This window comes from Meles meles, chromosome 2, assembly GCF_922984935.1.
Source record: "Meles meles chromosome 2, mMelMel3.1 paternal haplotype, whole genome shotgun sequence".
Classification (NCBI taxonomy): domain Eukaryota; kingdom Metazoa; phylum Chordata; class Mammalia; order Carnivora; family Mustelidae; genus Meles; species Meles meles.
Genome location: NC_060067.1, coordinates 118049146 through 118076346, shown reverse-complemented (window position 1 = coordinate 118076346; position 27201 = coordinate 118049146). Strand labels below are relative to the sequence as shown.

General features: G+C 35.5%; 1 protein-coding gene across 3 annotated transcripts in view; it reads left to right on the top strand.

Moving 5' to 3' along the window:
- The window catches only part of CCSER1 (coiled-coil serine rich protein 1), an 877572-nt gene that overhangs the window by 728909 nt on the left and 121462 nt on the right, over nt 1-27201 (top strand). For all 3 annotated transcript variants that reach the window (XM_045997844.1, XM_045997841.1, XM_045997843.1), the window contains one exon: nt 23368-23445. In XM_045997844.1, coding sequence (XP_045853800.1) covers nt 23368-23445 — 78 coding nt within the window. The remainder of the gene's footprint in view (nt 1-23367; nt 23446-27201) is intronic.

The window sequence follows — 27201 nt, the reverse complement described above, 5'->3', positions numbered from 1 at the left end:
TGAGGGATATTCAAGTGGATCTGTCTAGCAGGCAGTTTGACATATGGGATAGACATTGCTCATATAAGTTACATGGATTTTATGAATAAAATTAATGCAAAAGGTACATATTATATTATCTTTCATAATTTTGATTGATTATATCATAGTTTATATTAATAGTTTTAATTCAAGTCAACTTCTGTTCTTAAGACCTGGAATCATTAGGGTTTATGGAATATCCTCAAGATTAAGTATGTTTCATTAATAGGTATGAAGGGAAGTAAATATGAGACAAAGCAGAAAATGGAAGGTTAGTGTGTATATGTCAGGTATTAGTCTCCTTTATTAGTAAGCAAATAGTTACTGAAATAACATTATGTTCATTAATTTAGCCAATATTTTTTTAATATAAATTCAGTGCTGGAAGCATTGCTGAAAAACTGGTACATACATTTCTCGTGGTTTTTTTTTTTTTTTAATGATCTTGTAGAACACACTTTAGCAATACGTACCATGATCTGTAAACATGTCCATACTATTTGATTGATTTTATTCTTGAGGCACCGATGTGGCTTAGTTGGCTGAACATCTGACTCTTGATTTCAACTCAGGTCATGATCTCAGGGCCTTGACATCCAGCCCCTAGCGCAGGCGGGAATCTGCTGGATATTTTCTCTCTCCCTCTCCCTGTCCCTCTCCCCTGTTCCTGCACATGTGTGCATGTGCATGCTCTCTAAAATAAATCGATCTTTAAAAAAACTTTATCCTCACAATTTATCCTAAGGAATAATTCAAAATAATTTTTAAAAATAGAGGTATATACAAAAATGTTTAATATACTTCTAAACTTAGTCTAAATGTCCTCAGGATTTAACAAAAAAAATCTAGTATCAGCAAACTGCAATGATATATGTCCATTAGAGATTCACATATAAGGAAGGTAGGATGAACTTAAAAGTTTCATTAGATCTTGAATCTAAGAATTTTTTTTAAATGGATAAAATTGTTAATTAATTTCATTTCAATTTTTTAAAGACATTTATTTATTTGACACAGAGCACACACAAGCAGGAGGAGCAGCAGAGGGAGAGGGAGAAACAGGCTCCTCATTGAGCAGAGTGACCGATATGGGGATATAGGACTCAATCCCAGGACTCCAGGATCATGACCTGAGGGGAAGGCAGATGCTTAACTGACTGAGCCACCGAGGCGCCCCTCATTTCCTTTTTCACTAACTAGTTATACTTCTTGTTTTGGACCCTAAATAATATTTACATATCAAATCAAAAACATTTTGATTTATATTAAACTTGTAAATAAGAATGGAAAACATACTGTAATTGTAGAACAATGCAGCTGTATCCAACAAGGTAAAAATTAATAATAAACAAAAATTGAAAATACCATGGGAGGTACAAAAAGGAATACGCACACTAAGGAGATAATGTTTTATGATTGAGGGCTACTAGATAGTATCTGCCATGTCAAGAGATAGAGGTTTAAACATATAACTTAAAATATTGGGTCATAGGGATGAGGTGGCTGGGTCATGGACATTGGGGAGGGTTTGTGCTATGGTGAGTGAATTTTGTAAGACTGATGAATCACAGACCTGTACCCCTGAAACAAATAATACATTATATGTTAATAAATAAAAGAAAGAAAAAACAAAAAAAGACTGATAATTAAAAGGATTTAAATATTAATAATTATATAGCCAATGGAAATTTAAAGTTTAGAGAAAGTGGAGGATAAAGCATGCTAATCTCTCATAATTTTTATTGAGGTGTCAATGGTGTCCAAACATGATGAATTTAAAATATAGTACTTATTAATTATTGTAACCTCAAAAAGATAAAAAACAGTAAGTATTTAAATTTGTAAATAGGATCAAGGTGAGAGGAGCAAATTTTCACTTTTAATTTTATGCACTTTTATATGGTTCATGCGGATACATTTGAAACCAATGTCTATAATGTATTTTAAAAATTATCAAAAGTTGCTATTAATATTTGATATTGAAATGTTTATTATAGAAGAGTCTGAGTACAAAATAATATACAAAACAGGCATTATGATTGATGATAAATAAAACAGATATGCATAGTAGTCAATCTGAAAGTAATACAAATACACAGAATGTGGTAAAATATATTTTATTATTAAAATTTCATTTTTGATACCTTATTCCTGATTTATTTAAACTGAAATTTTAAACATTAAAAAAACTGAACAGAACTAGACTGCTACTTATGATCCTACCACATTTATTGAATTTCTGGAAAGCAGACATTTTCTTCGGAATTAGTTTTCTCCTTGCATTTGGTTTTGGCTTTCTCTATTCTTTGACTGGGTCTCTGGATTATATATGTCAAAAGATAGTTTGGTTCTACCTCAAACTCAAACGGGAATTTAGTAAAAGACTGACTCATGAAACCAAAGACAAGCCCAAGGCTTGGCCCCAGGAGTAGCTATAATTAAGAATTCGTGTAATAGTAACTTCCATTCTCTGTATTCATCTCTGCTGTTCTTTTATTTTCTCTCTTGACTCCACCACTGTAAACTTAACTACTGCTACCTCTCAAACTTTACAACTTTTGATCCAAGAAAGATTAACTTATCTAACCCAACTTGAGAAAGGGAACACAGTTCACTCTATAAAGCAGTGAACTGTGACAGATTGATCGTAGTGCATTCCCCAGCAGCTCTGGCTGTAGGCGTGCACTGAAGTGGAGGAAAATGAGGTTCCCAGGAAAGAATGGATGTGTCAGGGGAGAAATGAGGAATTCCAGTTAGAAAAGACTGACATCTGCTACCATCTGAAAGATCAATGCATTCATGTAAAGATTCTTTGTGTTCGTAGCCTACTTATTGGCACTTTTTATGGCATTCAGCAACCGCTTTTATATGACTCCTATTGCCACATACATGCTTGGATGCTTCTCCGTTATCTTACTTTCTAATATGCTCAGTATGTCGGATTCATCCTTATTCTCAAGTCATTTTGCTTTTTCTCCCATTCACTCCCATTTCCAATCAAACCTGCTTCTCCTGCAGTCTTCCCATATCAGAAATGCCACCACCATCCTCCCATTTTGCTCAGAACAGAAACTTGGAGACATCCTTGACCTTTCCCTTTTCCTTTACCTATAAAATAAATTACTCATTTTTAAATTTACCTCTTACTTGAGTCTGGAAAATACATAGGGCTTTATTGCTCTTGCCAAAAGCATTTCTACTAGATGACTTCATTACCTTCAAATCACCATCTTCCCATACCATCGTTACCTCTATTTTCTTCTCCATTTAGCAGCCAGAATGATGTTGGCTACAAATACAATGGAAAATACATACATACATACATACATACATACATACATACATACATACAGTGGAATCATACTTAAAATTTCTGTGGTTTCCACTGAACTCAATATAAAAGTCAATGCTTAACTGACCTACAATCATTTGATGCCAATATATAGACCTCTTACTCACTCAGTTTTGGTCACAGTGTACTTTTTTCAGTTTCTTGAACAAATGTCTGCATTTCCCCATTGTCGCCAACTCCCTGAGCTTCTCCCAGTCTCTTTCTGAGATAATCCTCTGCTCACTCCCGGACGTGTCCTTATCCCATAGATTTAACCTGATGTTAAATTTCCTCAGTCTCTCTCTCTCTTTTTTTTTGTTTTGTTTTGTTTTGTTTTGTTTTACTTATTTATTTGACAGAAGGAGCACAAGTAGACAGGCAGGCAGAGAGAGAGGGGGAAGCAGGCTCCCCACTGAGTAGAGGGCCCGATGCATGGTTTGATCCCAGGACCCTGAAGACCATGACCTGAGCTGGAGGCAGAGGCTTAACCCACTGAGCCACCCAGGCGCCCCTCCTGTTATTTTCTCTTAACAGCTCCTTGCTTCTGTTTATATTACTTAGCAAGATTTGTAACTTTATACCTATTGGCATGTTTCCTTATTGGAAACCTTTCTCCCCTAAGAGCTCTACATAGGGAGACAGCAAGGAAACAATGTTTTTTGCTTAATACTTCCTATGTGAGGAAAGGATGGTGTTTAGCACTCCACATACACAACTCTCTTAAGAGAGACTGTCCTCTTTTGTTACACAGTTAGCACAGTTGTGTCTTATTCAACGGTTATGTTCAGAAATGGCTCACAATGAACAATTTGCAAGAAATTTCATAGAAATAGTTCCATTGGTGAGTATAAAATATACAAAATAATGAATATAAAACAAAATATAGTATTATTTATAATTACAGAGAAAAAGAGTGAGTTCATAGTTTGATTTGTGTGGTTAAAGGCACTATAATTACTGGTGGGTGAATTAATAAATTATAGATAGCCATTACATATTTGGAATCAGTTAAGTCCAGCTTTAAATGCCTTTGCCAATTTAAAAAAAATATTTTATTTATTTAACTGACAGAGAGTGAGACAGCAGGAGAGGAAATACAATCAGGGGGGGTGGGAGAGGGTGAAGCTCCATGTAGGGCTCATGAGGGGCTTAATCCCAGGACACTAGGATAATGACCTGAGCCAAAGGCAGCCACTTAACAACTGAGCCACCCAGGTGTCCCGCCTATTATTTCTTTTTAAAAGATGAATAAACAGACATCCAAAGCTACTAAATAAGTCCTCTAGTCAACATGTAATGCCTTCAGGTTCTGTTTTTGTTTGTTTGTTTGTTTGTTTGTTTTCCCTTTTTATTAATTTTTTCAGTGTAACAGTATTCATTCTTTTTGCACAACACCCAGTGCTCCATGCAAAACGTGCCCTCCCCATCACCCACCACCTGTTCCCCCAACCTCCCACCCCTGACCCTTCAAAACCCTCAGGTTGTTTTTCAGAGTCCATAGTCTCTTATGGTTCGCCTCCCCTCCCCAATGTCCATAGCCCGCTCCCCCTCTCCCAATCCCACCTCCCCCCAGCAACCCCCAGTTTGTTTTGTGAGATTAAGAGTCATTTATGGTTTGTCTCCCTCCCAATCCCATCTTGTTTCATTTATTCTTCTCCTATCCCCTACCCCCCCATGTTGCTTCTCCATGTCCTCATATCAGGGAGATCATATGATAGTTGTCTTTCTCCGATTGACTTATTTCACTAAGCATGATACGCTCTAGTTCCATCCACGTCGTCGCAAATGGCAAGATTTCATTTCTTTTGATGGCTGCATAGTATTCCATTGTGTATATATACCACATCTTCTTGATCCATTCATCTGTTGATGGACATCTAGGTTCTTTCCATAGTCTGGCTATTGTAGACATTGGTGCTATAAACATTCGGGTACACGTGCCCCTTCGGATCACTATGTTTGTATCTTTAGGGTAAATACCCAGTAGTGCAATTGCTGGGTCATAGGGTAGTTCTATTTTCAACATTTTGAGGAACCTCCATGCTGTTTTCCAGAGTGGTTGGACCAGCTTGCATTCCCACCAACAGTGTAGGAGGGTTCCCCTTTCTCCACATCCTCTCCAGCATCTGTCATTTCCTGACTTGTTAATTTTAGCCATTCTGACTGGTGTGAGGTGATATCTCATTGTGGTTTTGATTTGTATTTCCCTGATGCCGAGTGATGTGGAGCACTTTTTCATGTGTCTGTTGGCCATCTGGATGTCTTCTTTGCAGAAATGTCTGTTCATGTCCTCTGCCCATTTCTTGATTGGATTGTTTGTTCTTTGGGTGTTGAGTTTGCTAAGTTCCTTATAGATTTTGGATACTAGCCCTTTATTTGATATGTCGTTTGCAAATATCTTCTCCCATTCTGTCAGCTGTCTTTTGGTTTTGTTAACTGTTTCCTTTGCTGTGCAAAAGCTTTTGATCTTGATGAAATCCCAATAGTTCATTTTCGCCCTTGCTTCCCTTGCCTTTGCCGATGTTCCTAGGAAGATGTTGCTGCGGCTGAGGTCGAAGAGGTTGCTGCCTGCGTTCTCCTCAAGGATTTTGATGGATTCCTTTCTCACATTGAGGTCCTTCATCCATTTGGAGTCTATTTTCGTGTGTGGTGTAAGGAAGTGGTCCAATTTCATTTTTCTGCATGTGGCTGTCCAATTTTCCCAGCACCATTTATTGAAGAGGCTGTCTTTTTTCCATTGGACATTCTTTCCTGCTTTGTCGAAGATTAGTTGACCATAGAGTTGAGGGTCGATTTCTGGGTTCTCTATTCTGTTCCACTGGTCTATGTGTCTGTTTTTGTGCCAGTACCATGCTGTCTTGATGATGACAGCTTTGTAATAGAGCTTGAAGTCCGGAATTGTGATGCCACCAACTTTGGCTTTCTTTTTCAATATTCCTTTGGCTATTCGAGGTCTTTTCTGGTTCCATATAAATTTTAGGATTATTTGTTCCATTTCTTTGAAAAAAATGGATGGTATTTTGATAGGGATTGCATTAAATGTGTAGATTGCTTTAGGTAGCATAGACATTTTCACAATATTTATTCTTCCAATCCAGGAGCATGGAACATTTTTCCATTTTTTTGTGTCTTCCTCAATTTCTTTCATGAGTACTGTATAATTTTCTGTGTATAGATTCTTAGTCTCTTTGGTTAGGTTTATTCCTAGGTATCTTATAGTTTTGGGTACAATTGTGAATGGGATTGACTCCTTAATTTCTCTTTCTTCAGTCTTGTTGGTGGTGTACAGAAATGCAACTGATTTCTGTGCATTGATTTTATATCCTGACACTTTACTGAATTCCTGTACAAGTTCTAGCAGTTTTGGAGTGGAGTCTTTTGGGTTTTCCACATATAGTATCATATCATCTGCGAAGAGTGATAGTTTGACTTCTTCTTTACCAATTTGGATGCCTTTAATTTCTTTTTGTTGTCTGATTGCTGAGGCTAGGACTTCTAATACTATGTTGAATAGCAGTGGTGATAATGGACATCCCTGCCGTGTTCCTGACCTTAATGGAAAAGCTTTCAGTTTTTCTCCATTGAGAATGATATTTGCGGTGGGTTTTTCATAGATGGCTTTGATAATATTGAGGTATGTGCCCTCTATCCCTACACTTTGAAGAGTTTTGATCAGGAAGGGATGCTGTACTTTGTCAAATGCTTTTTTAGCATCTATTGAGAGTATCATATGGTTCTTGTTCTTTCTTTTATTAATGTGTTCTATCACATTGATTGATTTGCGGATGTTGAACCAACCTTGCAGCCCTGGAATAAATCCCACTTGATCGTGGTGAATAATCCTTTTAATGTACTGTTGAATCCTATTGGCTAGTATTTTGGCGAGAATTTTTGCGTCTGTGTTCATCAAGGATATTGGTCTGTAGTTCTCTTTTTTGGTGGGATCCTTGTCTGGTTTTGGGATCAAGGTGATGCTGGCCTCATAGAATGAGTTTGGAAGTTTTCCTTCCATTTCTATTTTTTGGAACAGTTTCAGGAGAATAGGAATGAGTTCTTCTTTAAATGTTTGGTAGAATTCCCCTGGGAAGCCGTCTGGCCCTGGGCTTTTGTTTGTTTGGAGATTTTTGATGACTGTTTCAATCTCCTTACTGGTTATGGGCCTGTTCAGGTTTTCTATTTCTTCCTGGTTCAGTTGTGGTAGTTTATATGTCTCTAGGAATGCATCCATTTCTTCCAGATTGGCCAATTTGTTGGCGTAGAGTTGCTCATAGTATGTTCTTATAATTGTCTGTATTTCTTTGGTGTTAGTTGTGATCTCTCCTCTTTCATTCATGATTTTATTGATTTGGGTCCTTTCTCTTTTCTTTTTGATGAGTCTGGCCAGGGGTTTATCAATCCTATTGATTCTTTCAAAGAACCAGCTCCTAGTTTCATTGATTTTTTCTATTGTTTTTTTGGTTTCTATTTCATTGATTTCTGCTCTGATCTTTATGATTTCTCTTCTCCTGCTGGGTTTAGGGTTTCTTTCTTGTTCTTTCTCCAGCTCCTTTACGCGTAGGGTTAGGTTGTGTACTTGAGACCTTTCTTGTTTCTTGAGAAAGGCTTGTACCGCTATATATTTTCCTCTCAGGACTGCCTTTGCTGTGTCCCACAGATTTTGAACTGTTGTGTTTTCATTATCATTTGTTTCGATGAATTTTTTCAATTCTTCTTTAATTTCCTGGTTGACCCATTCATTCTTTAGAAGGATGCTGTTTAGTCTCCATGTATTTGGGTTCTTTCCAGCTTTCCTCTTGTGATTGAGTTCTAGCTTCAGAGCATTGTGGTCTGAAAATATGCAGGGAATGATCCTAATCTTTTGATACCGGTTGAGACCTGATTTGTGACCCAGGATGTGATCTATTCTGGAGAAGGTTCCATGTGCACTAGAGAAGAATGTGTATTCTGTTGCTTTGGGATGAAATGTTCTGAATATATCTGTGATGTCCATCTGGTCCAGTGTGTCATTTAAGGCCTTTATTTCCTTGTTGATCTTTTGCTTGGATGATCTGTCCATTTCAGTGAGGGGAGTGTTAAAGTCCCCTACTATTATTGTATTATTATTGATGTGTTTCTTTGATTTTGTTATTAATTGGTTGATATAGTTGGCTGTTCCCACGTTAGGGGCATAGATATTTAAAATTGTTAGATCTTCTTGTTGGACAGACCCTTTGAGTAGGATATAGTGTCCTTCCTCATCTCTTATTATAGTCTTTGGCTTAAAATCTACTTGATCTGATATAAGGATTGCCACCCCAGCTTTCTTCTGATGCCCATTAGCATGGTAAATTGTTTTCCACCCCCTCACTTTAAATCTGGAGGTGTCTTCGCGTCTAAAATGAGTTTCTTGTAGGCAACATACTGATGGGTTTTGTTTTTTTATCCATTCTGATACCCTGTGTCTTTTGATTGGGGCATTTAGCCCATTAACATTCAGGGTAACTATTGAGAGATATGAATTTAGTGCCATTAGTAGCCTGTAAGGTGACTGTTACTGTATATTGTCTCTGTACCTTTCTGATCTACTACTTTTAGGCTCTCTCTTTGCTTAGAGGACCCCTTTCAATATTTCCTGGAGAGCTGGTTTGGTGTTTGCAAATTCTTTCAGTTTTTGTTTGTCCTGGAAGCTTTTTATCTCTCCTTCTATTTTCAATGATAGCCTAGCTGGATAGAGTATTCTTGGCTGCATGTTTTTCTCGTTGAGTGCTCTGAATATATCATGCCAGCTCTTCCTGGCCTGCCAGGTCTCTGTGGATAAGTCTGCCGCCAATCTAATATTTTTACCATTGTATGTTACTGATTTCTTTTCTCGGGCTGCTTTCAGGATTTTCTCTTTGTCACTAAGACTTGTAAATTTTACTATTAGGTGACGGGGTGTGGACCTATTCTTGTTGACTTTGAGGGGGGTTCTCTGCATCTCCTGGATTTTAATGCTTGTTCCCTTTGCCATATTAGGGAAATTCTCTCCAATGATTCTCTCCAATAGACCCTCTGCTTCCCTCTCTGTTTCTTCTTCTTCTGGAATCCCAATTATTCTAATGTTGTTTCGTCTTATGGTGTCACTTATCTCTCGAATTCTCCCCTCATGGTCCAGTAGCTGTTTGTCCCTCTTTTGCTCGGCTTCCTTATTCTCTGTCATTTGGTCTTCTATATCACTAATTCTTTCTTCTGCCTCATTGATCCTAGCAGTGAGAGCCTCCATTTTTGATTGCACCTCATTAATTGCTTTTTTGATTTCAACTTGGTTAGACTTTAGTTCTTTAATTTCTCCAGAAAGGGCTTTAATATCTCCAGAGAGGGTTTCTCTAATATCTTCCATGCCTTTTTCGAGCCTGGCTAGAATGTTCAGAATCGTCGTTCTGAACTCTTGATCTGACATAGTACCAATGTCTGTGTTGATTAGGTCCCTAGCCTTCGGTACTGTCTCTTGTTCTTTTGTTTGTGGTGATTTTTTCCGCCTTGTCATTTTGTCCAGATAAGAGGATATGAAGGAGCAAATAAACTACTAATAGGGTGGCAAAGACCCCGGAAAAATGCGCTGTAACCAAATCAGAAGAGACCCCAAATTGTGGGGGGGGGGGAAGGGGATAAAAAACAGGTTCTGAAAAAAAAGAAAAAAAAAAAAAAGAAAAAAATTTAAAAAATAAAACAAATAAAAAAATATAAAAAAGAAAGAAAAAATATATATATTTAGATGAACTAGTCAAAAAACGTTAAAAAAGAAAAGGGTAAAAGTTTTTAAAAAAAATTTAGCAGAAGAAGAAAAAAGAAAAAAGAAAAAAAATTGAAAAAAGAAAAAAAAATAAAAAATTGAAAAAAGAAAAAAAAATTGAAGTAGCCGCAAGACTAAAGAATCATGGGGAGAAAGCCATGAGTTCCGTGCTTTGCTTTCTCCTCCTCTGGAATTGCTCTGCTGTCTTAGGAATTGAACCTGCTTTCTCCTTGATAGATGAACTTCGTCCTGGCTGGATATTTTGTTGATCTTCTGGGGGAGGGGCCTGTTGTAGTGACTCTCAAGTGTCTTTGCCCGAGGCGGGATTGCACCGCCCTTACCGGCGGCCGGACTAAGTAATCGCTCGGGTTCGCATTTGGGAGCTTCTGTTCCCTGAACGCTTTCCGTAGAGTTCCGGAGGACAGGAATGAAAATGGCGGCCTCCCAGTCTCCGGCCCGGAGGAGCCGAGAGCCCGGGGCCCCACTCCTCAGTGCGCCCCCAGAGGACAGCACCCAATCACTCCCGTATCCCCAGCCTCTAGCCGCGCTCCGAGCTCACCCAGCCCGCGACCAGTTCAAGGTAACCCCGAGCTGAGAGTTCAGCCCTCGGCTCTGTCTCTGCAGCCGGCTTCTCCGTTCTAATACCTGCGAGCTCTCCGACACTCCGACACCCCCGATCCTTCTGTGACCCTGCGGGGCCTGGGGCCACGCTGGCCCCGCGTGGGCTTCACCCTGGTTTAGCCTCTGGAGCAATGTCCCTCAGTGGAACAGACTTTTAAAAGTCCTGATTTTGTGCTCCGTTCCTCCCCGCTTGCCGGGAGCCGGCCCCTCCCCCCGCGGTCTATCTTCCCGTCATTTTAGATTCACTTCTCCGCCAGTCCTACCTTTCAGAAAGTGGTTGATTTTCTGTTTCTAGAGTTGCTGTTCTTCTTCTCTTCGCTCTCCCGTTGGATTTGTAGGTGTTTGCTATGTTTAGATAAGCTATCGAGCTGATCTCCTGTTAACCTGATGTAGTCTCAGCCTGCTACTTCTCCGCCATCTTGACTCCTCCAGGTTCTGTTTTATTAGATTTTGCAGTTTAGATACACATCTGTGGGGTTGTATGTATATATGTATGTATGTATGTATGTATTTTACTTTTGCTTATAAGTATGCTGAAGGAAATCTGAAGGATTATGCATTTTCTGGTGTTCATAGTTTCTTGAGTTTGCCAGTAAAGTGTGATCTGTGTCTACAATTTGTCTGGTGAAGTTTGATTCATAACCTCTATTGTTTTCTAGCTGATTGTCGACCTGTAATGCTGTGCTGATTCTGCAAGTCTAGTGATCTTCTTGTCTCCCTTATGCTTGTGTTTCCTGGGTGCTGTCATCAGCATATTGTTGTTAATGAACAACTGCCTAGAACACTTTCATGTCACTTCTCTGTTTAAAAAATTTATATACATTAAAATTAAATTAATATCATAAAATAAAATGCTCACAGTCCCCTGAAGCAAATCTTTTCTTCAAAATAGGAATCTTATTTTTAAACCATAATGACACAGTGGGCAGGGTATTATATCCTGACCTTCCTGAATAAAAATATCAAGCAAGAAAAAGCTAGAAAAGTCTTTTCCATACATTCAAGATGTCAGTCTTAATATTGAAGGCAGTTCCTGTTTTTCACGATATAAGTCTTGCGTTTGTTTTGTTTTTAGTAACAATTTTCAAGGTTGAATTAAGGTTCTGTGGGTAACACTACTGTGATTCTGTTAGAAATTCCCAATAACTATATTGAAACTACATTTTTCCAAATTTTGTGTGTGTGTGTGTGTGTGTGCGTGTGCGCACGCGTTGTGTTGGAGGCTTAAAAATGGCAACAAGGAACATACTTCTTTGTCTCCTAATTAAGAACTAATTGCAAAATAGAAGATTCAGAGAAATTGACTTATAATGTCATCTAAACCTGTATTGAAATGGACCCATGCAAGTTTCCAGTATATTCTTATCTGAACTTAAGTGACCCACTGGAGTTGCTGGCACAAATGGGAAAATTACAGATTCTATGACTGTGCAGGACAAGTGTTTGGACAAGCTGAGATTTCATCTTATGGACAGGCGATGCCAGTAAGATGCCATGTTTATTTGTTTCCAAGACAACCTACCAGTTAATAAATGAAGAGGAGTGAGTAAGAATTCGCTTCCTCTAGAAGTTCCCTTCTACAAACATGGGCCAAGGGAATGGAGGGTCTCCTGACAAAAAGAAGGTGTGTGTTACAGACCAGGATGCTGTTAATGGGGAATATATCAAAAAATTCTCCTGGGTCCTATTTCCTACTGAAGACACTTCTACATTCATTATTTTCCCCCCTAATTATCTTCACTGGAAGAATCACCTTACTAATTTCTCACTCAAAATATACAATTCAGACAAGAATGAGGATGGAGTACATAAGATTTTCTTGACAAAAAAAAAAAAAAAAAAAAAATCCTGGGGCACCTGGGTGACTCAGTCAGTTGTGTCCAACTTGTGATTTCCACTCAGTTCATGATCCCATGGGTCATGGGATTGAGCCCTACATTGGGCTCCCCACTGAGTGGGGAGTCTGCTTGAGATTTTCTCTCCCTTTCTTTCTGCCCTTCCCCCCACTTGTACACGCTCACACATGTGTGCTCTCTCTCTCAAATAAATCTTTTTTTTTAAAGATTTTATTTATTTATTTGACAGGCAAAGATCACAAGTAGGCAGAGAGGCAGGCAGAGAGAGAGGGGGAAACAGGCTCCCTGCTGAGCAGAGAGCCTGATGCGGGGAATATGACCTGATCAAAGGCAGAGGCTTTAACCCACTGAGCCACCCAGGCGTCCCTCAAATATATAAATCTTTTTTAAAAATCCTAATCCATTTATGAAAATATTTCACACTTGGTATTTTAGCATCAAATCCTCAGACATATATTAGATTTGTACAAACTCTTTTAATTCTCACTTTTGTGTCTCTGCTTCCTTTCTTTTCTTTTGTACAGCCTAGAATTATTAGAATAATCCCTTAGTTCATATATCACTTCCAAGCTGTCCCTACTTAAATTTATAAACCATATACATGTCAGAAATGTTACTGGACTTGTCATGTCACCAATACTAAATTCCCTACAGCAAGTGCTTTTGCAGTATGTCAGCTTCTCCGGCTGGTTTCTGATGAGTCCTCTCAAACCTCATGTATCATCTCTCATTCTCCTACTTCATTTATTCAAAAAAGTATCAAACACCTAGGACATGCCAAAAATTACATTAGGTTGTGTGGAGTCAATATGGCTCTTAATAGACATAATCCTTGCTGTGAGGAACTTACATGCTAATGCAGAAGACAGACAAAATATAGCCAAGCAGTCAAAAGAAATACCTGACAGTTGAAATAAGAGACATTCAGTAAAAAGTTTAAAAGAGAATCACCTGGAGCTGGGAATCTACTTCAAAGGTATCTCTAAGGTAGTAACATCTTAATATGAAGAACATTCCAGATGGAGGAAATAGCATGTTGAAAGTTCAAGTGCAAAGACCCTTGCTCCACTCAAGCAACTGCATGAAGATGAGTAGCAGTCATTTTTGCCAGGGGAACACTGGTATGAGATAAAATTAGCATAATAAATGAGGGGCAGGAGCTGTGCATCATGATAAAGGTTTACTTTTTATTATAAAGTCTAGAACTACTTGATAGAAATGCGAAACAATAAATTGGAGTCATTTATATAATTTAATAGTTCAAATACATTTTATGTAATTTAATATATCTAAAATAGGATAATTTAAGATGTAATAGACATAAAGTTATTTCTGAGATATTAATGTGTTTTTTTGTTTTTTGGGTTTTTTTTGTACTTAAGTCTTCAAAATCTGGTGTGTATTATACTTACCACACGTCTCAGTTTGGACTAGCCACATTTCAAGTGCTCATTTGCCACATGAGGCTGGTAGCTACCATATTGGAATGGGATATTAATAGGTTTTAAGCAGGAGAACTGTGTGATCTGAATTGCATTAGCAAGTCACTTTAGAGTGGAGAAAGTATGGTGAAGACAGGAATACCAGTTAAGAGGCTCAGTTAGTTTCCTTTGGTTCCTGTAACAAGGTGTGATAGACTGGCTGACTTAAAAACAACAGAAATTTATTTTCTTCTGTTTTGGAGACTAGAAGTCAAGAGTCAAGGTGTTAGCAGGACCCTGTTCCCTCTGAAAGCTCTGGGGAAGGATCCTTCATTGCCCCTTCTAACTCCTAGTGGTTGCTGGCAGTCCTTGTTGCTTGACCTATAGATGCATCACTCTAATCTCTGCTCGGTCTTCATGGAGCCTTCTGTAGATCTGTGTCACTGTGTCCAGATATCCCTCTTCTTATAAGGCTCACCAGTCATACTATATATTTTTTTAAATATTCGTTTAATTATTTGAGAGAGAAAGAAGAGGGCACTACGGGTTGGGGGTAGGGGAGGCAGAGGGAGAAGAAAGCTGCTCACTGAGCAGGGAAGCTGACGCAGGATGCCATCCTGGGACCTGAACGCAGACGATTAACCAGCTGAGCCACCCAGGTACCCAGTCATGTTGCAGTTATGACTCATCCTAATCCAGTATAACCTAATTTTGACTGGATGGTATCTGCAGAGATCATATTTCCAAATAAGGTCACATTTGCAAGTTTCAGGTAGACATGAATTTTGGGAGACACTGGTCAACCCAGTAGAGAGGCTAATGGAGTAAAAGTGGTAACTTTTGCATGCTGGGCACAGATCTATGCTCCATTTCCCTGCTTGTGCTTAGGTAGTGGATCCAGAGTAGTGATAATAGCTAGAAAAGGAAGAAGTGATTGTGAAATAGATTTCAGAAATGTAATTAGCAGATGTCTTGAATGTGGAGAGGCCAACCCCAAACAATCTGTCTGATCTTTCTCAATCACAACTTCTTTCATAACTTTCCTGATAATTCATTAAATGCCTACTATTTTTAACCCAGGAAATTTGTTTTCCTAGCTTTATAGGCATCTGACTGAAAGATCTCTCCTTCAAGTCCCTTTTTATGAGGACTTTCTTAATTAGCTCCACCTTAGTGAGAAGAGTATTAAAGTAGAAGTGAAGTAGCCTCTCATATGCATTAAAGAAATTGAATATATATTTGTTTAATCCCCCATTACTTAAACTATACTGGCATTTATGTATAGTACAAATGCTTCTTGAAAAAAACAATATGAAAACCGTAAGAGTATTGTTAGAATTGAAACAAAGCATCATTTAGTTCTTATTCAGAAAAAAAATCCATATGCTTTGTATTTGGGATATTAAGTATAGTTATCGGGGTGCCAAGTGTTTCCAATGATTTCAATCTCCAAAAATATAAATGCCCAATTTACATTTTTGATATATCTTCTTCTTAAATGAAGTAACCTAAACTCTTAAATTTGGGTGTATTTCTAGTTTGTATAATCTCTCATGGGTAATGAACTCTATAAATATAAAATATGCTGTGTAATGATATGTAATCTTATTGAAAAAAAAAATCACTTCCAACTCAGTCTCAAAGTAGTGGCTTGTGGAGGATGTCAGACAGTTTCCTAGTTTAGGTATCATGAAACTGAATAAATATGAATGTTATTTAGGTATTTGTTTTAATGTTACTGGATATATTCTCCTTCTGTTTGGCTTTATATTTTTGGCCCATTTATTAAATTATATAAACACAAAATAATTCCCCTGTCCTTTTACCCTTTTCTGCAACTTTTTCAGACCTTGTTTTTCCTGAGGTGTGGTGATCAAAAAACCAAAGAATCAAAAAACCAACAAGAAAGTTGCTAGCAGTTGTGGGATTCTGGGCAAGAACATAAATGTGGGGGCTCACAGAATGTTAAGTCTAAATATTAAAATTCTAAAACCAAATTTAAAAACTGTTGAATAAAATATGTTCGGTCCTCCTATCTTGACAAGTAGACTTTTCTAAAGACTTGGAAACTCATGTTCCAATTATAATTTTTTGGACTCCTTAGCATCCTGTGCAGCACCATGGCAAAGTGTGAAGCCAGCCCTAACTCCAGCTTAACCCAGCACCTTCCTACCCTGGGTTCTATCCCTCATGGCCTTATGTGCATATGTGTGATTGACCCAGTGACACCAAATAGCTGTATCATGGCCACACCTTGGGTGACCCTCAGGAGGACCTGGTCATGTCCTGAACTGGGCAGTGAATTCCAGGGTTCTGGAATGTGGTGGAAAGGGAAATATGGCCTTTGATGGTGTCACTTCCCTTATCCCCACAGAATACCCTCCTCACAGGCAGTAACATGGTGAGAGAACAGCCAGAGCAGTACTCTAATGCAAACATCTCTTACCTAATTTGAAGGGAAATATTGACCAATAGAGCTATTTAAGTACATAGCTAATACTCTTACTTTTTTTTTTAATTTCAATATCTGTTAGTGAAATTGGGTAATGAGTACATAGAGACTCTGTATTATTCTCCCTTTTTGTTATATGTTAGCAATTTTCCATAACAGAAAGTAAAAAAATAATATTAATACAAGTTAATGCCCTCTTGATAGCTCCAAGAAACAGTATGTTCTGTGTGAGGAGGTTTGATTTGCTTGGTCACTATTGTGCTTGTTTCTAATTCTACTGATGCCTTCAGTGATATGCTCTCATTAAAGGTGGGTTAAAGTAATCAGTGTGATCTCTATTAGATAGCCTTTGCTTTTCTGAGCTCATCTTTGGATTTGACATTACTAAGCAATCCCAATGATTTTCCCTTTAGTTTTTTGCTTTTGTTGTATTTAAAATCATCTTTTATTATTGACATTGAAGTCCATTGTAAGATGATGAAATTCTTTTTTTTTTTAAGATTTTATTTATGTATTTGACAGACAGAGCTCACAAGTAGGCAGAGAGGCAGGCAGAGAGAGTGAGGAGGAAGCAGGCTCCCTGCCAAGCAGAGAGCCTGATGCAGGGCTTGATCCCAGGACCCTGGAATCATGACCAGAGCTGAAGGCAGAGGCTTTAACCCACTGAACCACCCAGGCGCCCTTGAAATTCTTTTGATCTGCCTAATTTCTGGTTTAAACTGTACTCAACTCTTTGTCAGTTTTCTTGTGTTGAATTACATTACTTTTCTATTTTATTTTATTTATTTTATTTTTTATTTAAATAATCTCTACACCCAACATGGGGCTCAGATTCACGACCCTGAGATCAAGAGTCATGCATTCTTCTGACTGAGCCAGCCAGGTGCCCCCTTACTTTTCAATTTTAAAAGTTAGTTTCTCTCAGGGGTCCTGGCAGGCTCGGTCAATACTGCATGCGACTCTTGATTTGGGGGTCATGAGTTTAAGCTCCACATTGGGTGAAATTAGCTTTTCTTTTCATTTCAGTTCTATTTCTCTTTTCATAAACTGAACCCATAGATCCATGACTTAGGATTTAATTTCAGGATTATACTATTTTAGGCAGTCTTTGTGTTCTTTTATTTTTTTTAATTTTTAAGATACTCCTTTTTCTAATTGAAATTATTTCTTGTGTGTGTGTGTGTGTGTACGCACACACATGCATGAATTTTGGATAGTACAGATGCTTTTGTGTTTTTTCCTTTAACCTCAAGGTATATGTTCATATAGTAGTACTGTTATCACTGTTACATATATTTTGTATTTCAGCTCTTAATTTTATTAATAAGAGTACTAAAACTGCATGTAGGCCCTCATTTTTTTTTAAATTAATTTCCTTTTCATCTTGAGCTCACAATATTCTGTGTAGGTAATTAAACTTATAGTTTAATATAAATTGGAGTTTTTTCTGGAGATTATTGAATATTTTATTTTCACCTTTACTGAACTTAGTTTTACATGTGTGCATTTTTTAACAGCTCTAATAGATGAAAATAATCAAGGTAGAAATAAATTATATAGATTAATAAACTGCTAGATGTTAAAATATTTATAATTATATTAATCAAGAATATCTAATAATGTAACTAAATACAACCATATTCTAAAATTAGGATCAGTAACTGCCATTACTGTAACTCTTCTAGTCACTTGAGGTTTCATTTTCAAAGCTAGTCAGTAACTTTCTTAGGGTTTTGTCACTCTCTTTCCCTGCCCCTCCCCCCCCTTTTTTTTTACATTTCCTCCTCTTCAGTGCATCCTGAAAGGACAGGTGCTTTACTTGTGCACACATGAAAGTGCAAGAATTTACATATATCAGTGGTAACTGTTGAATTTCTTATGTTCAAGCATTTAATAAATATGTTCTTGATTGCTAAAAATTAAATTTAAGAATTATTTAAGAAATTAGGAACTAATCATTTTGTATGAACAACATATATTGTGGAGGCAGAATCTACGACTACTCAGTGCACAAAACACAAACACACACGCCAGAAAACATTTTAACAGCTTAAGCAGAATTATTTTTAATTACTCTGCTTGAACTGACTGATGATATCCTTGCTTTCATAAGGATTTCATGCCCTTCAACATTTAGTTTTTATTCGTTTGCTTTTGCACATTTTGTTTCCAATTTTGTGTTATAACCTTATAGTAACTTTATCATCTTATTCCTAACTTATATTTCAGAATGCAGTGCTGGAATTGCATATTTCTAGTATGGATATTCTATGGAATTTCAGCTTTTACAGAAAATAAAGATTCCTAAGAAATCTCAAATTGTTTTCACAGCAAAGAAAAATGACTTAATAGAGTCTTCAGAATATACACAGGATGAACATAAAGAACAGTTATGCTATCATAATTTGGTATGTAATACGCAATACGTAAGCAGCAATACTGCTTGTAGGTTTTTTCAGAGTCAGAGTATCTTTATAGAATAAAGGAAGGACATCAGGGTTTGGAGACAAGGAGGGTTTTCGTCTTGGGTGTTCTACTTACTAGTTTGTGTGACCTCTAGTAACTGATTTCAGTTTACTAAGTATCAATTTCCTGCTTCAAAAAGGGACATAGACATTGTATGTTCTTGAGAGCATTCATCTATATTACATGGTATGGTGCATGGCGTATAACTACGTTCTATAAATGTCATCTATTATTGTTAGTAATAGTTGTAGTAAAGATTACAGAATGAGAGAGAATGTGAATATAATTAAGTATTATTTGTAAGTTTGTAAATTATATGTATTATCTTTGGTTTATATGCATTTATTTATGGTAGCTAACATATTATACAGATGTTATTGAATTACTCCAATGTCAGATAAAATTATTTGGAAACTTGTGGAGAAAAACTATCATATATATTTATTTTTCATATGGCAGTGTTATGTAATATTTAAACCTCCACATATTCAGGACCAAGATCTGGCAGAGATGTAAAATAACAACAAATATAAATAATGAAATTTCTTTCTCATCCCATAATTTGGTCATATATATGTATACATATAGTTGTTTGTTTTTTACAAAATCTCCTAGTCTTTTTTCTTTGTGTTTATTCTAAGCATTGTAGGTTTTATTCATTTTAATGAGAAAAAAAATGGGGTGTGTTTTGTTAAGTATTGATACTGCCATTGCTTGGAATGAAAAATGTAAAAACAAATAAATATTTTGTCAGAGGCATATATTTATTTATAAAATTTATCTATCAGAAGTTGAGTTGTTTCAACTTCTGATTGGGAAGTATTCTGATTGGCAACTATCCCTCTGGGAGAGGTTAGAAGAAGATATTACAATGTTTGTTAATATAGAAAAATATCAAAAGAGAGACACATTAAAACAAATCATATGTGTAAATTCTATACTTTCCGGAACAGACTTAATTCAGCACTGTAGTCTTATTCCTCCCTATTGTCCCTTTCAAAGTCTCCCATTAGGCAGGTTTGAACTAGTAGCTGTGTTTATCTTTGTCAGGGTCTCTCCGTCTTCTAAATATTTGTAAATGTTCTTGTCTAAGAAAGGGCCCTCATCTCTTCCACTCCAAGGTGACTTATAATAATTCATTTTTCTAGTCTTAGCTAGGGTGTCAGTAGCTTCTGCATTTCAGCTATTTAACTCTCCTGTATGTTTCTTCTGCAACTCAAGAGTACACCCCCCCACACACACACCTCTCCAGGCATCTCTGTAGTCTCTTTACTTTATATATTAAATTTGTTTTTAATATCTCTGCCTTTCACAGTAGAAGTTTCTTTATAAAAGAAGCTATACCTTTTTTTTTAGTTGAGATAGGACTTTTTTTTCTAGTATAGTTGATACACAATATTACATTAGTCTCAGGCTTACAACTTAGTGATTTGACAAACTTATACATCAGAAGTGGTATACATTTTCCCCCCTTTTTGTCCCCTGTACCCTGAGCAATACCTATCATATGTATTTAATAAAAATTATGGTTGAACTAAGAAATATAAATATTTTCATTATGAAAGTGAAATGTCTGTTTCTCTATACTGAAATCAATAATATAAATAAAAACTTTCATTATATCAAATCAGTGTGAAATTAAAAATATATGATGCTTTATTTCTGTTCTTCTGACATATATATTTATATACCTAATACATAGTCATTTTTATATAAATAACAATTATTAGCAAGTTCACTATCTAGTAATAGCTATTTTTGTGGTGTATTCTCTATTTGATTATAGTATTCTTTTTATCTCATGTTAAATTTATCAATTCATAAAGAGGGGTACCTAGGTGCCTGAGTGGCTCAGTCAGTTAGTCTGCCTTTGGCCCAGGTCATTATCTCAGGGTCCTGGGATGGAGCCCCAGAGGGGGCTCCCTGCTCAGCAGGGAGTCTGCTTCTGCCTCTCCCTCTGCCTGCCGCTCCCTCTGCTTGTGCTCACTCTCTTTCTCTCTCTCAAATAAGCAAATAAAATCTTTTTTAAAAATTATCAATTCATAAATAGCCATCAGTTTTACAGAAATGTGAAAGACCCATGGAGAATTATCTTCCAGAAGTTGTAGAGACTTTATTTAATCTTCTAATTGTATGTTACAGAAATTTATCATAAACTTTCATTTATTTTCTTCCTACTGTTACACTAAACAAAATATTTAATCCTTAAATATATATACCTAAGTCTATTAGAAACTTATATTTTACTCTCCACATTTGAATATAGCATACAAGTGCACAAGGAACAGATAATTCAAATATGACATATTTGTTGCTGTGAGAATGTCTGAAAATGGAAGTCGTAATGAATTCCATCAGAAATGCCTTTTTAAAAAATAACTCCTAAAAGTATTCTTGATGTAGGGTTTGTTTGTTTTGCCTTGATTAGGCTGTTGGTTATTGAAGCTGTTTGAATTTTTTTGTTTATCATAAATTGAATTATCTAAGCCTTATAACTCAGACCAATGAACCAGAGTGTAGCAATCCTTCCCACTCCTATCTTCAGGATGGGAGCCCTTGAAAATAGAACACTGTAAGCATTTGCTGTCTTTCCTCCTTGCTTTTTACATTAGTGCATAGTCTCTAATTCATGTGCAAATGTTCGTATATCTAGAGATTTATAACAAAACTTGCTTTTCCAATACTTATTACTCCAACCTATTTCAAAAACAAATAAATTTTTCTAAACAGCCCTTCAATGATAGCAAACTTTATTGCTTCCTTTGCTTATTACTACTTCTCCCTGCTCTTATTCCTCAGCCTCATATAAGTCTAAATAAACACAACTTGTACTTCTCATTTTAAACTGAGTTTGCAAAATGTGGCCACATTTTCACTTATCCTTTTCAAACAGTTAAGATCTTACCTCACTTGCATGACATCTTTCTGAATTACCTAATCTCCATTTCATTTTGGTCTGAATAGCAGCAATAGAAGTTGTGTGATAGGGAAGTTAGAAGGTATGAGACATTAATAGTCCATAACAGGTTTTTTTTTCTGTATTTCAATAAACCCTATAAATATGTTTGCCTAAATTATGTATGTAGTTTGTTAAACAGGTCTGATTACTTGCAAATCTCAGGCAGAATTAAGGGCAAGAGAGAGGGATGGGCAGGGGAAGGAGGCAGGAGGGAAGGTAGAGGAGGGGAAGGTAGGAAAGTGTTCTTCTTAGGAGGATTTTGGTGACCACCATTCATTCTTGGAAAAAAGATGAATTAAATCAGCTTTTATCATTAACATATTATGCAGCTATTTTATTGAGCATTCAAACTTAAAAGAAATTAGCCTTTTTAAAAAAGTTATATTAGTGCTCTTTTTGTATTGATGTGTAGAATTTCTTGTAATGATTTTTTTTAACATTTATTTAAATCAGTTAATTAACATATATTATTGGTTTCAGAGGTACAAGCCTGTGATTCATCAGTCTTACATATTACCCAGTACTCATTACATCACATGCCCTCCTTAATATCCAGCACCCAGTTACCCCACCCCCGACCCCCTTCCCTCCAGCAACCCTCAGAAAGCAAGTTAAGGTAAAAGCAGAATCTAGTAGAATCACATGAACTTACTTGGAAATTTGTCAAGATTTCTAAATTAAATTATTCTTCTTAAAAATGGTGATAATGGTAGTAAAAATCCCAAGATGAGGTACAATCATGTAAGTACAGTACTTTGAGATGTGCCAGGCACACAGTAAACATACTGCATGATAACTAAGTTCGAGATCCTCTTTTAAGTGACATCTAGGAATGAAATAGAAGTCTCCAACCAGAAGCTCAGTGAAATTAGTAGACCAGAAGAAATGCATTTGCATTTGAGATACGAAATCCCACACTTCCTTCAGGTATTACTTCCCTTACCTAGTTATGACAGAATTTGATTAGTGTCAGATCTCATATAGATTCCTAAATGTGGAGATTTCAAGAGAGGATTAAAAAGGAAAAAATGAAATTAAAAATTAAATGGAATCAACTAAGTAGTATTGTGTTCTGTATTTTATTTATTTTTTTTATTTTAAAGGGAAATGTTCTGAGACTAGATCAATGAAATCCTATCAATTCATTTTACGAAACAAAGAGACCAAAAAAAGCCAACAAGAAATGCAGTATAGGGATTTCGTCTTGGATTTAAGCAATCCTGGGTCTCTCTAATGTTCAACTGTGGTTGGATCTCAGTGGTTTCTGTACTAACAGATGCCAAAGGTGGAGTCCTTATGACTAGAAAATTAAAGTTATGAATATTTAAGCTGATATGCAAAGTACCAACAGAGCAAAGTATACACATAGATAATCATGAATTGTATAGTAATCAAATTTTAATAAGCAGAGACATTATTGTAGAAGCACATGACTTACCAACAACATGTTGTTTCCTTTTTTTTTTTTTTTCTTTTTCCCATTCTGCAGGAAAAAGTCCAGCATTTACAGAAGGCTTTTGCTTCAAGAGTAGATAAATCCACACAGACTGAACTTCTAGGCTATGATGTAAGTAGCTATATAAAACCATTTTTATCTTCTTTATTGGTATTCAGACCTCCGCAGCTTATTTACCTCTGTTGCTGCTGTGTCCATGCATTGATTTAATAGGATTTAGTGGCTCGCCATTCATCTTTTGCTCTTAAATAATCCCCAAATACCTTCTGGAACTGAAAAAGATAATTACAGGCACCGACTAGCATACCAATGTCTTATTACTTTTTTTTTTAAAACTAACATTCCTCATATAGTCTTTTTATTTGCAGACATGTGGAAGATACATATTAGAATACTAGAACAATTTATTTTTAAGAAAGTACTAATTTATTTATTAACAGTTTAATCAGGTTATGTTCACAATCACCAAGGGCCAGGCACATCATTTTTACATTCTGATACATAAAAGGAAACACAACTGTGCAGAGAAATTTACAATACTATTTTAGCTTTTGGGCCTCAGTACAAGCTGCAGAAAGTAATTGAAAGTTAGCATTTTTTTTTCTTAGTGTGAAATACTTGTTGAATTGTCAAAATAGGATTGTAAAACATGTATTGATACAAGATTGCTTCTAGTAACACTGGATGATTTTGGATAACTGATTTAAATTCCTATCTTTTTTAAATGAAGCTATGAGATTTTCACTTTGCCTAAGTTGAGGACTTTAAGCTTTCTTTTGATGAAAACACAAAGGAATTACCTTCTTCATCCTACATCTAACGTTTGTCAGAACTCCCTCTTCTATTTAAAGACATTAATATTATTTTTAGCACTTTATTAAGATTAGAAGAGATGATTTTAAGTTGTTTTATGAAGGTGTATAATAATAAAATGTAAGTTTATCTGCAGGTCCTCACTAAATTAAATAACACAGATAAAAATGTTACTTTTGTGTTTCCTTGTAAATTATGTTGCTGTATTTGACATAAAACTACTTGTCTCTATTAGGAAGTAAACTAAAGTTTTGAATTCTAGCACAAATTGTTTTCAGCTATTTATATATTTTTTAATTTAAAAAACAACATTAAAAGCTTGCTTTTCTTTTGAATTTTTCTGCTACATTCATTTTATATTTATTATAGACATCTAAATATTCTAGACATGAATATTGTGACTACAGTAGTACTTTCTTGAATACCAGTATTATATATATGACTTAAATGGTATTAATGTTTCATATTTTAAAATAGAAATGATTTCTAAGTTCAAAGGGGATTTACCACAAGTATTTTAATATTTATCTCTTTTGAAGGAGGTATTTCCCTGTTTAAAGTCTTTTGTTATATATTATTTGTGTATCAGTACCTAGGTTATAGACTGTCTGTATTTTACAAATAACAACCTATATCTTTTTAAATCTGCAAGCCAGTTGCCCAATAAGACTAATAAATTAATAGTTTCCATTAAATCATATTCCAACATAACAAAATTATAAGTTAACTGAATTCCAGAAAAGTGAAGTCACTTGTTCACTACTACATGGCATTTGTGCAAGTCTAATTATTAAAAGTAATGTATTCTTCAACAAGGAAAGAGGAAAATACATATGTATTGGGACTCAAATATTCCACTTTACTCAATAAGTAAATGATGGTTGGAAGACCCAGTTCCAGATTTCTAAAGGACTGAATATAAAGATAGAATGTGAGATCTATAGCATTATTAGTGACTGCACGTGAGAAATAGTTGCTAAGAGATGAGTGGTACCTGTGGGGAAATAACTAAACTCTGTCTTGTGTATTTGCCTCTCGATGCCCCATTATGTTCTTGTTTCTGTGAGGTTTCTTTTATTAGTATTACATAGTTCTCTAAACATTTAAGTAAAAATTTATAAAATAGACCCATGAACATAGATAATCCTTATTAAATCTTCATTGTTCTAGCTTCTTCTTATATCTGACAGTGAGAATTTAATGTATTTTAATGGGTTGAATTAAGGCTAGGAATAATTTCTTGATAGTGAGTCCTTTCTTTTTTATTTATTTATTTAGTTTTGATCACGAATCTGTTCAGGATCCCTTTGCATAGGTGTTTGGTAGGACTTAGGTAGTCATTAACATACAGTAATAATCTGTTCTAAAGGTTTCATATTTTACATTTCCTGGTGATAGATTCTAAGATATAATCATCAGAATCAGAACGGAATTACCAAAGATATGCATATAGAACCTCATAGCACTAACTGGATATAACTGTTACAGACTTTGGGGCATTTGTACGGAAAACATTGGGGAATGAAATATTTAAAGAAAAACAAATTATAAATAGGTGAAGCATTTTAAATGTGATAAATTGTGTGACTGTTGGGAATATATGACTCATCAACAATGTATTTTTATTTTCTATGACTGGGATATAGTTTCTATACTTTTCAGTATCTATAAATTTTTCACTTTCTCATATGCACTAAGAATAATTGATTATCCTTTGACTTAAAATATTTGCTCACATTTTTCACAGGAAATAGTCTGACATTTTGTTTTTTCATATATATTCACACATGTACAATAGCTAACTTAACAATTTGCAATAGTATTTGTCAGAGAAAATATGAAAAATCTTGTAGAAATCTTGTACATTATGAAGGATACTTATACTCTCTTGCTTGCTTTCTAAAGCTGTCAATAATAGCCACAAATTGTTCCTTAGAGATCAATATGGATCATGTTTCAATGATACAAATGTCAGAATAGAAGAGACTACCAGTATCTGTTAATATAATTTTCCTGGGAAGATAGTTGTTACTATACATTTTGCTTAACATAGGAAATGTTTTTAAATTTCCTTAAAATAAGAAATATTGAAAGACATGAATTATAATGAAAAATATTAAAAGAAATTTCTGAAAATCCACTACAGTGAATAAGTTCAAAGATTCATATAAGAAACTACTTCTTTCCTGTAATAGACATATCAGGAGACTTGAAACTAATGTTAGTGTATAGCATGCTTTGATTTCTAATGCATAGGACAAAAATAATTTAAAAATAAATTCAGAGTGTCTCAGCAAAGGCCTGTAAACACAATGGTTCCTGTGATGATGAGGGACATTGTTAAATAAGTGATGAATGTATCTTCTGTAATCAACGGCAATTCAACCGCTTTCACTTCCTCTATCTACACTGGCTTAGTTTATTGAAAGATCAAAAATAATTTCTTAGGTGCACTTGTGTTATTAAAACAGGATAAAAGATGAATAGATATACTCAAGTAACAATGTTGCCAATTGCAAGATTACACTAAGAGGTAAATATTTTCTGATTACATTAATTATATAAATAAATACTTCAGTACAGAATATAAGCTATCTGTGATTATTTTTTGAATGTAATAGTTCAAAATATTTGGAGGAGCTAGAACTTCTGCAAATAACATTTTTGGTTTAATGACATTAAATTTTTCATTTGGAATGAAAAACCAAAATACAGTGAAGATTTATATTCTAACAGGGTAAAAATTCAGGTACTTTTTTTAAACTGGGCATCTCTATGGAGAGGTTTGTTTTGTTTTGTTTAACTTCTTTTTGATGTTCTACAGAACATTATCTTTTTAAATGTAGTTGATTTACATTAAGTGCCAATTTTCAGTTAGTGCCTGAACTTGACTTAGAACAATCAGAGTCTCTGGAGGAGTCTTCCTCTAATCAGCATATATTTTATACTTATGTTTAATAAGTGTTTATTAGTATTGAACTTGCAGTTTTTGTTCATATTTCTTTAAGAGTTTTGATGTTATTATTTTATCAAATATTATTAAGCACATTAGTC